At 46.8% G+C, this 15,052-nt stretch overlaps 1 protein-coding gene and 1 non-coding gene across 2 annotated transcripts; both read left to right on the top strand.

The window, feature by feature from the left end:
- The first annotated feature begins 2,298 nt into the window (after positions 1–2,298).
- On the top strand, positions 2,299–14,261 carry LOC135826129 (adenylate kinase isoenzyme 6-like). The gene is made up of 3 exons (XM_065338771.1): positions 2,299–2,568; positions 11,434–11,579; positions 13,115–14,261. The coding sequence occupies exons 1-3, from the start codon at positions 2,371–2,373 to the stop codon at positions 13,299–13,301; spliced, it is 531 nt and encodes a 176-aa protein (XP_065194843.1). The 5' UTR covers positions 2,299–2,370; the 3' UTR covers positions 13,302–14,261.
- Trnae-cuc (transfer RNA glutamic acid (anticodon CUC)) lies at positions 12,547–12,618 on the top strand. Its single transcript has one exon. It is a non-coding gene; the product is annotated as a tRNA-Glu (tRNA).
- Positions 14,262–15,052: the final 791 nt, after the last annotated feature.

Below are 15,052 nucleotides of genomic sequence, written 5' to 3'. Positions count from 1 at the left end.
TACCAGTATACTTTCCACAGTTCTTGGTTGCAATGTCGTCAGTGGATGTCAAGGAACATATACTGAAAATTTGAAGGAATTCTGATGTTTGAGTGCTGAGATTCAAGCGAATTTATAACGGGCACTGCAATATGGCCAGCGAACCTCCCGTCCCCCCTTAATGGAGACGTTCCTTTATTGGAGACTGTTCCATTATTATTTCAACCTCATTTCGGAGGCATGTTGCCATGCCAAATTCATGTCAGACACACACATTTCAGGGTTTTTTCGCCAGTACAGAATGAGATAATGAATTTACAGTGTGCTTATAATGGAGACTGAGCACTTTATTTTTTGAATGCTGCCCCAAGGTGTTCTATTATTGGAGACGTGCTGTTTTTGGAGACTGGCTGTGCTTATACTAGAGATAATACGGTATGCTGTGCTTGGTGAAATTCCAGCCGAGGGCGTACTTCGGTGCCTGACAGTACTGTACGCACCACCATTTTCCTACACTTCTTCATGAACATCAATAACCCAAATCATGAACTATTCTCAGTATTTATTAAAAAAAGCAGGATTTCTGGCAAGTTTAGGTTTGACAAACAAGATCAAAAATATTCAGTGGAGTTGGTAGCCATTCTCCGGGGTGTCAGAAGGTATTTCAGGATGGTACAGTCAGCTATTATTGTAGGTGCCAATCCGGCGAACTCCTCCAAATGTTTCCAAGTTTTAAAGCCAACAATCATCGCATTTCAAAATGGGTAGTAGCAATGATAAGAAGCGGCGCGGTCAATACCGTAGTCACTGTAGCATGTCCAACGCCTCCTAGCCTGCATTATTGTGTTGAGATGCAGCTGCTATCAACAGTATCAAGGGCAAGTGGCATACAACCCCCCCCCCCATCACACTGTATTCTGCAAGTGTCTGGCACGTCTACTATTCTACAGCCACGGGTCCCTTAATAATCCACCCCCAGTCATTTTGTGCTACGGAAATAATTCTGCAGGATTAGGGAGGGTGCTGGATTGTAAAATCTGATTTACTGCTGCAGTGGGCATGAATTTTTTTTTTTGCAGTGGGCATGAATAGGACATTTTGGAAACTGAAAATGATGCTAGTTTACTGAGGGTGCTGGTGTATTTTAAGTGCAGGATTAAAGAGGGATGACTGTAATAGCAAAATTCGCCTCACAATGTCACGGTGATCAGGGTTCAAGTCAACAACATCCACTCGGACCAGCTCACTCAATGGCAACATAGGTGTCCAGTGTCCACTCATTACTCAAGCCGAGTCACATGTCAGCCTTTGGGTAATCCTGAAATAAAGATTATTATTATTATTATACATTGTCCAGTTCCACGTCACGTGATAACTCACAGAAAAAGAAGTCGGTGCTCGTACAACTGCATCAGGGATCCATGTACTGTAGTAATGTAAACTGTCCACTACCATTCCGACGCATAACCATAATGTAGAGTGCTAGCAAACAGCTCAATCAACTACCGTAATCACTTTGACTTTGATCAAGAGTACATAACCGGGGTTATGTACTCTTGCTTTGATAGTGATACTACCCAAATTCATCGAGAAATATTATTGTACAAAAGTGTAAACACTGATGCTACTCAAACTCGAAAACTAACTATTACTTGCAGACGAATGCAGTGGTTCTGCTGCAACTGAAATATACACAAGACAGTGTTGAATATCCACAGGTATCGCCGCACCAGTAGGGAGGTTTAGTCCCACGTAATCCGTGGGTACTTTACGTGTGTGTACCACGTGATACTAGTGACCCACGTACAGACGTTTTCTGATTCACGACATACCGTGTATGGAGGCTCACCCACGTTCCGCCAGAACGTGGGTGAAAATCAGAATGGAGCGCATTGTGCGAGCTGTGAGGGTGCTCAGCTGAAGAAGTTTCCGAAGCACGAAATCAAAATATTGGATGAGCTTCTTAGGCCCGGGTAGCTTCGTCTTTGACCAGGTTTGGGCCTTTCGCTTTATGCTTTTGTTTGTTCCGTGTGACTAAACACAACATTGCAACGTCGGTGCCCTTCATCCACTTTACGTGGATCACCCACGTACGCGTTTCCGTTACGTGGGAACTAAACCTCCCTAATGTCATGGCCAAGTCGACATCCACTGCCTCAGCCAGCCAGCCAAACTACAAATTTTGTACATTAACATTTTCAAAAGCCGCTTCACGGTTATTGGCAAAAAATTATTTACAGGCCGGATTTTTGCAGGTTGAAAAAATGAGTGTCGAAATGTTTGAAATGTTGTCACTTTTGAAGTTTTGTGTGTTGCACCTTGAGATTCTTGACAAAATAATTTTAGAACAGCAATAGTGTCGAGGAGAAGATTACTTCTAGTCTTGTCAAGATGGCCACAAGCGCAGACAGAAGCCGTCCCAACATCCTGATCACGGGAACTCCTGGTACAGGTAAATCAGTGACCAGCAGCGAGGTAGCGTCGGCATGCGGCTTGAAGCACATCGATATTGGTGTGGTGGCTAAAGAACAGAATCTCTACGAGGAGTTCGACGAAGAGTATTCATGTCCCATATTGGACGAGGACCGGGTAAGTCATTAGTGCCGTGGCGCAGCCATAGCCTTGAGAGTATTCGTTTGATGTGTAAGTGACTGCGTCGGGGTTTGCGTGTGAAGAGAAAAAATGGTTTTGGAAAATGCACGATTTTTGTTCAAACTGAAAGGATTATTTAAACAGCTAGCTATGTTAACCTTGTTACTGTTAGGCCTCTTCGAAGGACCTCAGTCTGAGATAATTACTGGTGGAACCAATGCACTGGGTGCACTGTGCTGGAATACGTGCACGTGCACAGCGCATGGTCCAGTCACACCAGCAAATCGCCGTCATAGGTACTACCAAGAGTGCTTAAACAAGAGTACAGTCAGACCTCGCTTAATTAACCGCACTCATCCGTAGGGTTTATCGGGTGTTAGCGGCCGTCGTGAGTTCCCTTCGGGAACGGATACGATAATTTACTTTTCTTTTTTTTTACACCGTATTCCACGAAAATATCCGGACGGGCAAGGAAACCGGATAATCGAACACACAGTCATACTGTGTGTATGCATGGTATCTGCTGTAAATAAGTAACCAACGATTTTCTTCCGGATGTCGAGGGATCCGGATAAAAAAGGACCGGAGCATTGCGTAACTTGCCTCCATCACGCTCTGAAAACATGCACTCAAACCCACAATTTCTCCTACGAGCACATCCATTTTTGCTCGATTCGTCCCAGTTTTACGCAATCTCTACATTTTGGCGTGTGAACCCCGGTTCCGTATGGAAGTTCATTTCAAACCAGAGGGAAAGTGTGGTGTTTGATTTTCTGCAGTGTGCAGACTGCAGCTGAATGATGTAATGAAGGCAGCGCGCTGCGCATCTGGCCCATAGAAAAGAGATCACAGTTGCATACTCTTGTTTATGTACTCTTGGTATTACCAAGAGTATATGTACTCTTGGTATTACCAAGAGTACATAACACCAAGAGTACATAACCCCCCAGAGTGTGCAACTCGACTATGGGTGCTGTCCCGTCAGAATTTCAAGTTGACGTCATTTTTATGATGTAATGGGAGTTGCTCGCGTCTTTTGAGACGTAGACCAGGTAGACACTGGACCTCAACGCGTTCGCGGAGTTAGTTGTACAAGATCTAGAATGACCTTTGTGGTAGTTGTACGATAGATCGTGAGAGCCGGCATACGATTATACGATTATACTTTCGAAAGCACCGTATGGCGGTCACTTCCTTCGGTTCACTGGCACCGTGCCGTGGGCCATGGCCATGGGATAGGGTAGCTTCTCTTTCGTTTGTTCGAAGTTTTATTTTTCATCGCAAACCAAATGGATTGTTGTCTTCTTTGTGCTTTGAAAGTAACAGTTTCCTGTGGTCCGTGGTTCCTTTGTGCAGTTTTTACTTCTTGTCATGCTAGCAGGCTGCTGGTTCAGCCGCTAGCTGTCTATTTTTATTCTGCTATTTGAAAGTCGTGGTAGTGGCAGCGTCTGTAGCAGAAGCGTCATTGTATAATTAGAGTTTCCAAGCAGAGTAGGAGGTAGAGAGGTACAGTGTAGCAATGTCACGCCGTTAGTTCTGTTCTAGTATTTTCAAATTTCAAGCCGTTAGTTCTGTTGTAGTATTTTCAAATTTCACGCCGTTAGTTCTGTTGTAGTATTTTCTAGAGCCGCCCTTGGGCCTGCTCTCACGATGGAAACTCCCAGAAGATGCGTTGCTTCGACTGGCTCAAAGCGTATGCTGGCAAGTGCATGCAGTGTTTCTAGCGACAGTGATGGTCAAGCCGCTAGTGTCCTGGACCAAGTAGTATTGCCCTCAAAAGTCCCTAAGGCATATTTCACTTTCCTGACATCTCGGTAAAACTCATGTCAACTCATGTCATAGCACAAAACGATACTTATTCTTCATCGCTGCAAATAAGAACATTGGCCTCTGTGGATGGCACGGTGTGGATAGAAGTGTCGCCAAACCACACATCAATGCAAACAAGGCAAGGAGCACCGTTCACCGCCATCAGGCTGGTCGTCGCCCTCGATGGTTCGGGAATTTATATGCTGGATGCATTCCATAGTGTTGTCGCAGCCGAAGGTGTAGTGGCAAGTACACTTGCAGAGCTTGGCCATCTGATGGACATGATGGTGCCGTCATCGGCCTACAAGTTCTGCCCGGGCCTGTTTAACTATAATGACATTCAAGCAGCCGTTCGGTTTGACTCCAGGAATGTAAGGACATGGAGTTTTCCTGTCACCAGGACGGACTCGACCAAGTGCAAAATTCTCCATGAGTTGAGTAAGAACGCAACCATGGAAGAAAGAGCTGCTGCCATGGTGCAGTGCCGTGAATGCAAGCTGCTGCAACGCCAGTGCACCGTTCTGAAGGCCAATGCTGAGCAGAGGAAGGGCGAAGAGAAGCAGCTGAGGACCGCATCATCCTCCAAGGTCAAATGGATGCACTTGTCGCCAGCCAGTCAAACGGAACGCTTGGCAAATGTGCGGCAAGATCGGCGAATCCTGAAGCGGTCCCTAGCTTGCCACGAAAATTTGGACCTTCATCTTAGTGAGGATCAAAGTGATGAGCTGCACAGTGCCTGTAAAGCACTCCAGCAAGACCAGCTGGAGTTGTTCGAAGACGTCGTGGCAGAGGCGGGTACCAACTCCAATGTGCTCCGAGAGGCATGGGAGCAAGACCACAACCACACCGAGTTTTTGCAGGACCAGGATCGAAATGTTGATGGTAGCCATGGGAACCGCTGGTCCATGATTACATACAGGATGGCTCTGGCCGTTTACACCAGGAGCTCCTCGGCTTACCAAGCCCTAAAGTCCTTCGGTATCCTGAAGCTGCCAAGTGTCCGCTCCTTACAGCACTACACTTCAGGGCACAATGATCCCCCAGGATGGTGCGAAGAGCACATTATTGAAATGCTGCAGCAGTATACCAACCTGAAGAAGGAATGCTTGCTACAAGGGAAGGCCCAGCCAAAGTCTGACGGAATCATGATATTTGACGAGGTGAAAGTTGTGAGCAGAGTTCTGTGGAATTCAAGCAGTCAAGAAGTCTATGGACTTTCAATGACCCCTGACCAGTTTACCTCACTGCAGGATGTATTTCAAGAGCTGAGGAATGATGCGGATATGCAGCGTACGGAATATGTTCTGCAGTTCCTTTGGAGAGACATGATGTCAAGCACCGACATCTTTGGCCCTTACTATACGTCTCCTAAGTCGATGGATGCCAAGTTCATCTATGCTTGCGTTCTGGACAGCTTCCGGCTCTTCCATTCCTATGGTTTGATGCTGAGTGCGCTAGTTTGTGAAGGTGCATCGACCAACCTGACCCTGCTCAAAGCCATGGTCGGAATGCGTGCAGCCTTTGGCAACTCATCCACAAACAGCAGTGACCGATATGCAGTACCAGCGTCAACAGATCATCCCTTCTGGCCAGGGCACACACTGTATTTCGTCATATGCCCGTCGCATATGTTGAAAAACTTGATCAACGCGCTGTATTCATCTCGTCCCGGTGGCACGAAGGCCTTTGTACGTGACTCCATCCCCATAGGATGGAAACTGATCATTGAAATGTACGAACGGGAATGTCAGCGGCAGCGTGGAGGTGTTCCCAGAGATATCCCGAAATTGAGGAAGAACTACATCTGGCATGACCCATGGACGAAGTTGAATGTTTTCCCGGCGAAGATCATGCAACAAGATAAAGTTCTCACAGAGCTTGCCACTCATTGCTTGTCTCTTACTAGTGATGCCGAGCTGGACGCAGTGGAAGCAACTCGTCAGTATCTTCTTGCGTGCAACAGTTTGTTTGAACCGGGAACCTTGTCACACGCTCATGTGAAAACATCGTCATCCCAGCCTCTTGACGACATCGTCATCCCAGCCTCTTGACGACATCGTCATCCCAGCCTCTTGACGACATCGTCATCCCAGCCTCTTGACGACATCAGGAAAGGGTACTCCTACTTTGTCTCCTGGATAGACAGCATCTTGAGCAAGGAGCCCAACTACCCAGCTGTGAGCCCATATCGAACTCAATTCATCTCCTGGCAGACATGGGACTTGTTACGAGTAATGACATATGGATTCCTGTTTTTCTGCGAAGACTTTCTCCACCGTCATCTAGAGTCCTACATAATCCCAGTCAGAGTCTCTGGCAGTGCGATCGAGACTGTCTTCTCGCAAATGAAGCATGCTGCAGGTGGCCAGTTGTCAGCAAGCAACTACTCCTCTGCACGGGCAGCTCTGCTCACACAGAGGAGTATCCACACAGTCCACAGCAGTGGAAAGGATTACCGCGACGCTGCACTAGACTTGCCTCGAGTCAACTTGCGCAGAAGAAAGTGAAGATTTGATTTGATGTTCTCAGTTTTACACTTATGAACACCTCCATCGCCGAACAGGCTCTCAGCTTCACGACAAGAATAATTTAAATTAGTACCAATATTTCGCCCATTGGGCATCATCAGGGTAATGAGGTCTCGGTTATAGTTCAGTTTTAATAGCTGTGAAGTATTCACAGTTTCCACTTTCTCACATGATGATAAAAGGCTGTTATTGCTGTTATCAAGTTATTCTCCTTCCGACATACCATGTTAGTTTGCGATACAGAGATGTATATATTTGCATACCGTATTTCCGCAAATAAAAGGCCGTCCTCGTATACAACGCCTTCCTCGTATACAAGGCCGGGGCAGGGGGTGATTGAAAAAATAAAAGACCGTCTCCGATTAGAAGACCGGGCCTACTATATGGGTCTTTGTTCTTGTGTTAAAAATAGAAGACCGTGCTCAAATTGTGGGAAAAAATAGAAGACCGTGCTCAAACTGTGTAGAAGAAAATGAAAGAACGGGGGTAAAACTGTGTGGCGAGAAATAGAAGACCGGGGGTCAAACTGGGTTGGAAGAATAAAAGACCGTCCTCGAATACAAGACCGTCCTCGATTATAAGGCCGGGTTAGGACGAGGTTGAAAAAATAGTAGACCGGCCTACTATTTGTGGAAATACGGTAATTTCTTTTTTAAACATTTTCATTGCCATACACCCGTCAATAGGCGCGTGCCTGTGTCGAATTAAATTGAAATTTGATCTACACTGAATTTAGATCTTTGTTATTTATATGACCTCTCGGTTTAACCAACTCACACTTTGCAATTATCAATGGTAGCAAGAGTAGATAAACAAGAGTGTGCAACTCCGGATCTCTCCTGCACAATCTGCAGATACCCCCGCCCATGGCGGAATTTTTTGTTGACGTCACCTTTTTTCAGAGAAACGCGGACTTTGCCGCATGCGCGCGCAGAGCAGTGTGAGAGCACGTGCTGGGCACCGACCTTGTAGTGTAAAGCCCGGCCAAGTGCACGAGGGAAACCTCTCCAAAAGGCTCGCAGCGCGTGCGTCGTCGAAAAGATTACGTCAACAAAAAATTCCGCCATGGGCCAACCCATCCGCGAGTTGCACACTCTTGTTTATCCACTCTTGATGTTAGTGACCCATGCCGTGACGTAATATTGTGACAATACAATTTATTACTAAGTATCAGCAGCACCAGAACCTGAAGGAACGCATAACATTGTTTTGTCAGTGTTGTGCAATGTTATGGCATGAGCTGATTGTCAAGTAACTGGTGGCGTTTGTGGACATTATAGCGTAAATTGTGATGGCAGATAGAATTGTATTTTGTTTGCCCGTAAAAGAGGCATTCTTGTTTTATATAAAATAGAACCTGAAGCAACATAAGACCCAACAAGAAGCAAGAAGTACTAAGCACCCTCCGCTCGCGGGGAGATTATGTTGATGTCAACAGCAATACAAGCAGCAACGTTAGAATAAATAGCAAAATACATGTAAGAACCGAAAAGAACCTGGTTGAATGATACGTTAAGGTGGTGACGACACATTGGGTTCACCCATAAATACAGCTGCAGTCTTCTAACTCATTAACAACAACAACAACAACAACTCTCTTATTGGCCACTGGCTATCGTGAGAATAAAGATTTGAAACAAGAACTTGAGAATAAAGATTTAAAACAATGTCTCATATTGGCGCGAGTCGCCATCCTGAGAATTAAGAATAATAATAAACGACAACAAACATCAGCAGCAGCAGAGTCCGAAGAAATAATACAGTTCCTGGGCATCTGTTGACATTAAACATTGGCAATGTGCAAACTAGGGCGCAAATTCTGACCACTAGTGGATGATGCTCCAGACGATACCACTTGCACCTGCTCGCATGCATCAATCACCTCCTGACACATTGCATTCACAACCTTAAGCAGTATCATTTGCCCACAGGCTTCAACTATGCTGCTGTTGTGTATGCCAGGCTGATGTTTTGTGACAGCTTGCTCAAATTGTTCCATGATTGGTTTGTCACACTTAATGGTTGTGGTGGACACCTTAACGAAGTCGGAGCCATATCGCTTGAAATTGCTTTGGTTGATGACTTCAACCACAGATTCCATTGCGTGTTTGGCATACTCCATGTACTCTTCTCTGAGGAATGCCATCCACCCACGATCGCGAATACGTAGGGACATTGGAAGATTGGATAGCTCCTTTTCTTCCTTTAGGAGCCTCAATGTTCGTAAGAGCTTCAGCTTCTCCTCGTCTTCTGTGTTTGCCTTCCCTCTCCTCTTCTCCTTATCTACCAAAGCGTGGATACTTCGGTGAAGTGCAGCTCCAAAGAATCGTTTTATATGATCTTCGGTAAGAGCGGGTTTCGACACTTGATCCTCAGTTTGATTGCTACACTCTATCGTTTTCTTAACTGCATAACAGCAGTGGTTCCAAACAGCTGCTGCAACAGCATGCAGTGTGCTGCACCTGTCAAGCTCAGACAGTTTCAGTTGGCGAACCTTGTCATCTGGATAAAGTTGACTAACGGCTTTTGTCCACATCACTGGAAGCTTCATGTACTTCTCTGCTTGCGTTGAGCATTGCTTGTAAATATTGGCATATGTGGCAGGCAGATACCCAACTATAGAATGCCAAGCAGCAGTATCATTGGCCAGCGACTCTTTCCTGGCAGGGAAATAGGACATGTGCTTTTCTTCAGCAGCGGATGCTAGTGTGCTGCCCGCAACGTCCACTGCTTTTATACTAGCAAGGGACTGGGCAACGCGTCGTCGTTCTGTGGCTGATAGCAGCTTTGATTTCCTTGACGGGGGATGGGAACTCGATCCAACAGAAGCTGATGCATCCGGTGCTCCGCTTGAACCTGGTGCCACTGGTTCCGTTTCACCCTCGGCCACCAAAGACTCCTCGACGACGTCTAAGAGGTGACCATCCATGGCCAGAAACCAGTGCAATATCGCAAACTCACGCAGTCGCGGACAGCTGGCTACACAAAGAGATCAAATCGTAACATGTCAACACAAGGAATCACGGACCCCGGAAAACTTTCAAAGCACAAAGTAGCACAAAGAAGACAACCAAGATGGACTGAACAAACTGTTTGGTTTGCAATTTTGTGATGCAAAATAAAACTTCAAACAAACAAAATAAAAGAGAAGCTATTTTTACGACTCGTAGTCCGCATGCGGCACGGGTTCTCGCCAGGATCGTAGGGGCCTCTACAATCTATCGTACAACTACCACAAAGGTCATTCTAGATCTTGTACAACTAACTCCGCGAACGCGTTGAGGTCCAGTGTCTACCTGGTCTACGTCTCAAAAGCCGCGAGCAACTCCAATTACATCATATAAAATGACGTAAACTTGAAATTCTGACGGGACAGCAGGGTATGTGGGAGTTGCACACTCTGGGGGGGGGGGGGGGGGATATGTACTCTTGATAACACCCCCCCCCCCCCCCCCCCCAGAGTGTGCAACGCCTGATCGAGCTCTGCATAAGATCTTGTTCGAGCATAGTCGGATCTTCTGATGTCATGCGTACACTCCACACCAGCGCAAAGCCGGTCTCGAGGCAGGGCACCGTTGGTTTTGATCCGAGAGTCCCCGGCACTCCCTGGGTCCCCTCAGGTCTGTACGGTATTATGACGCAAAGTCGAAAGATCCGATTACGCTCGACCAAGACCCTATGCAGAGCTGGATCAGGTGTTGCACACTATTGGGGGGGGGGTTACGTACTCTTGGGCCGGGGGGGGGGGGGGGTTATGTGCTTGTCTTGGCACTACAGTAGAGTCGCGCGCCCAAGAACATTGTTTCCAAGGGGTTAGCCTGGGGCGTTCTTATTTTTCAGCAATTTGGCTGCGTTCTTATAGCACGTTCTTAGAAACAATCCGTACTGGATCATAATTATGTATCCCACAAGCTGCCAGAAAACCAACACCGCCGTTCTTAGCTTTAGGCTGTGGCGTTCTTAGTATTTCAGGCTGGACGTTCTTGGGCTCCACGTTCTTCAGCGCGCGACTCTACTGTACTTACCGTATGTCCGCACCTTTAAAGCCATGGCGCTATATTCGATTATAAAGCCAGTCTCAGTTATAAAGCCATGGGCTTCATAAATGAAATGACACTTGAAGTATGTTTAGTAAAAATGAAGGAATAAGTACTATGCTAACAAACTTACAGCCCAGCAGGAAGGGTGAACAAGTGGATTTAGATTGAAATTTTTGTGTCGACTTTGACCTTTATGGCATGGCGTAGTGGGCGAGTCATTTTGCATCTAAAATGTCTAGGAAAGCAGCGGTGTTTCGAATATAAGGCCATGGCTTTAAAGGCGCTGACATACGGTAGGCAAAAATGGCGACTGTGAGTTTGCCGGTGGTACATGGTCACCACACTATAGATATGCTCTGGGACATGGCCACCACCACACCACAGATGTGCAAGCTACGCCCCTGTGATTTGACTAGTACTGGAATACCACCCAGGTACGACTGTACTAATGTTTCTCTACTGTGTGACGTTTACCGCTGTGACAGGTTATAGATGAATTGGAGGAAGAAGTCGGTCAAGGTGGGGTCATTGTGGAGTACCATGGCTGTAGCTTCTTCCCAGAGCGCTGGTTTGACATTGTGTTTGTCACTCGCGCCGACAATACCATCCTCTACAATCGCCTCGAGGAAAGGTATGTGAACATGATGTTCTGTGTGTGTGTATGTGTGTGCGCGCGCGCTGCATGTGTGTGTGTGGGGGGGGGGGGGGGGGCATTTGCATGTGTGAGTGTATCAGCAATTCAGCATTGCAGGCGTAATGGGTAGACTTTGTAAAACTCAGCTTTTTGCAGTTTTCCATCATCCAGTGCACCCATCTCTGTACAGTGTTCGCACCGGATTACAAGTGCCAGGGCTGAATAGAACTATGAAAGGTGTGACTCTCATCCAACGCCATTACTGCTGGTGATTTTCCGTATTGGCTTTTACATTGGCGAATGGCATGGGTAGAGTACAGGAGAGTCACTCCTGGCTGGCCGATTGACGATCATCTCTCAAACTATTCTCCACGATGGCGATTATATGTACAACTTCAGCCATTGGTGGCTAATAGCCTCGGCTACAGGGGCTGGTAGTCTGCGTGCGGCCGGGGGCTGGTAGTCTGCATGCGGCCGGGGCCTGGAGCATGCGCACAAAGCCACAAACAAACTGAAAACCTGCCTTGTGTACTGTTCGTATGACAAATGGTCTGGCATAGGCCAGGCGGAATACCGGATGTCTCGAGCCAGGGGCAGGCCGGGAAACCTGTTTGGCATGGCAGCACACATAGGGTTCTAAATTTGTTTGCATGCGTGCCTGTAAGATCCCGGATTAGTATTATTATTATTATTTGAGGGATTCCCCAAAGGCCGAAGCCTAAATCAAGGATGCAGGCAGTCCAGCCCCGGCTGGAGTAGCTCCTTATTCACCATGGGTGTGTACGTGGGTATGTATAGTTCACACTGCACACACAATGGTCTATCATCGCTCTCTGTTCTGGTACCACGGCCCAATAGGGAAATTCTGCATAGCAAGATGGAGCCACAGAGGTTGAAAACGATACAAATGTCTAGTGTTTTTCCTCTCCCTCTTATGTCCATTTTCTGTTTGATTATGTGTGTCTCCCATATGGTCTAGTGGTTAGGATTCGGCGCTCTCACCGCCGCGGCCCGGGTTCGATTCCCGGTGTGGGAACATTCTTTTTTTCTTTTTCTTTTTTTTGTGTTAGTGGGCATGCATGCAGTAAGTTGATGATCCGCTTTGGCCTGGATGCGACGTGAACTGGGAAGGAGGTTGTGGTTCTTTTTGTTGTTGACCTCCAACTGTAGATTCGCTGCAAGTGTGCATCGTTCCTTTGAACTTACTTGCCAGAACTCTAGTGTAGTGATCTCCTCACCTGCACCCCTAGCGTATTCCTGTGGTTAATTCTGGCAGGTGGTGCAGCTATGGATCCTCAGGGGTGTCTGACACACGCTACGGTCACTACGGTATTAACCGTACCACTGTTCATCCCGAGTACCCTGCGAATCAATAAAAGCACTGATCTGGGGTCTAAATTTTTGAAAGTGTTCATAGGAGCCACCGCAACCCAACGAGTAAATTGTACTCCATGTGCCTGGCCGTAGCACCCTAAATTACCTTCGGACGCCCCTGACCTCAGTTTGGATACGTCTGTTTTGTGGCACTGCAGAGGGTACGCTGGCAAGAAGTTATCCGACAACGTCCAATGTGAGATATTCCAGACGGTGCTGGAAGAGGCTCGTGAGTCGTACGACGAGCACATTGTTCACGAGCTGCAGAGCGACACACCGGAGCAGCTGGTCAGCAACGTGGAGCGCATCTCACAGTGGGTGCAGGCATGGATCAGCAATCGCTAGAGCTGTGCACTGTTTGCCGTCTGCTGTGCATTGTGCTGTCGCGCTGTGCTGTGATGGGCTGGTCTTGGCGACGTACCGCAACTGCTGTCGTGACGTTGGGAGGCGGTGGTGGCATCGTCGTCCCTGCCGACTGCTGTAGTGGCATTCATAACAGGTGAGCTCTGTTCTCGGTTGGGTTCAGGATGTGACCGATACACACCGAGTCAGGTCCATCTTGTCGCCGTCTTCTTCCGGTGAGCTCATGTGACCTCTCCTGGTTCAGTCACTCGTGTGATGGTGGTGGCGACACGCCATGTCACATGATGCCCTTGTTTGGGTCATGTGATTTGTCATAGTCGGTCATGTGATCGGTCATGTGATTGGTTATAGCTGGTCATGTGATTGGCCATAGCTGGTCATGTGATTGCTGATCACGATGCTGGTGAGAAACTGTGGACCCATTCAGTTTCCGGAGCGTTTCATCCATTTTGACTGCAATGTGGCAATCCAAGCTATACTCTGTAGCTTTATGCTATCATTGCATCATTGCAGCTGTCTGCTTTCTTTAGCGTTAGCTGAGTTTTGTTGGTTGTGTGATGCATAGTATTGCCGGGCTAGTGGTGAATGCTGCTGCTGTGCTGCACAGCGTCGGTGCTCAGACATCAGCTTCGCAGCTGCATTGCAAAAAGCCCTGGTTCTCGGTACCTAGCACATGATTTGTGAAAGACTTACCAGGGTGGAAAGCAGCACTCAATGCCGACTACACTGTGTGCACTGACCTGGGAGTCTTCAGTGTGCTGTGCTGGGTGTCTTTCGTCGTCCTATTCCTTTAGTAGTATCTACCAGCCTTTCTTTGTGCACCCCTGCTCGTGCTGGGCAGAAGGACGTGGTTTCATGTTTTTGCTTGACACCTGAATCATTATGCTTTGTGTATAATGTGAAAGCCGAGCCATTCTTGAATGGAAACGAATTTCTGAGTAATTCGCTGTGGGGAGCTTTCTTGTCAATTTGGAAGCCATGCAAACTAGTGTGTGTGTGTGTGGGGGGGCAATAATACTAGGCCTGGGTGAGGTGGTGCTTGGTCAGTATGCAAAGCCACTCCAAACGCACTGACTACGCTCTCGGAAAGTTATGAATAAAGCTAGGGGTGAAACGATTAGTTCGAATATTCGAGTATTCATTCGAAAATTTCGAACGAGCGAGTATTCGAAATTTTGCACTCGGTCGTTTTTTTTTTTTTTTTTTTTTTTGTATTGGCATTCTATTTTTCAAAAACTGTTGTTATACCGCTTGTCCACTGTACATGGTATGCATGCCTTATGCATGCCTTTGAGTCAGTATTTTATGACTTGGACGATTCGATCAACACGGCAAGTAAGGATCTGAGATATGAAAGTACTTATGAAAATCTTTACTTTACACTCTGTACAAGACGTTAGCAACTTTTGCTCTATGTTCACAGATAATTTCTCCCGAATTGGTCGAGAACTCACACATCTAGCGCTTTTGGATTTTAATACTCGAAATAATCGGATACTCGATCGAATATTATGAACGAGTGATCGATTGGTCAAAATAGATACTCGTTTCACCCCTAAATAAAGCCGATTCCTACCAACACCACTCAAAATCGGCAAGAATGGTTACAAGTATGATTTGTATACTCTCATTACACACATCCATACCGATGTAGACCAGGCGTACTTTGAAGAACATAAAAGCAAAGTGGGCAGCTACAGTACTTGTGCATTGATTCAGCATGCATGCCATGA

Source organism: Sycon ciliatum, chromosome 10 (genome assembly GCF_964019385.1).
Source record: "Sycon ciliatum chromosome 10, ocSycCili1.1, whole genome shotgun sequence".
Taxonomy (NCBI): domain Eukaryota; kingdom Metazoa; phylum Porifera; class Calcarea; order Leucosolenida; family Sycettidae; genus Sycon; species Sycon ciliatum.
The sequence above is the reverse complement of the archived record's forward strand: the minus strand, read 5'-3'. Positions and strand labels throughout refer to the sequence as shown.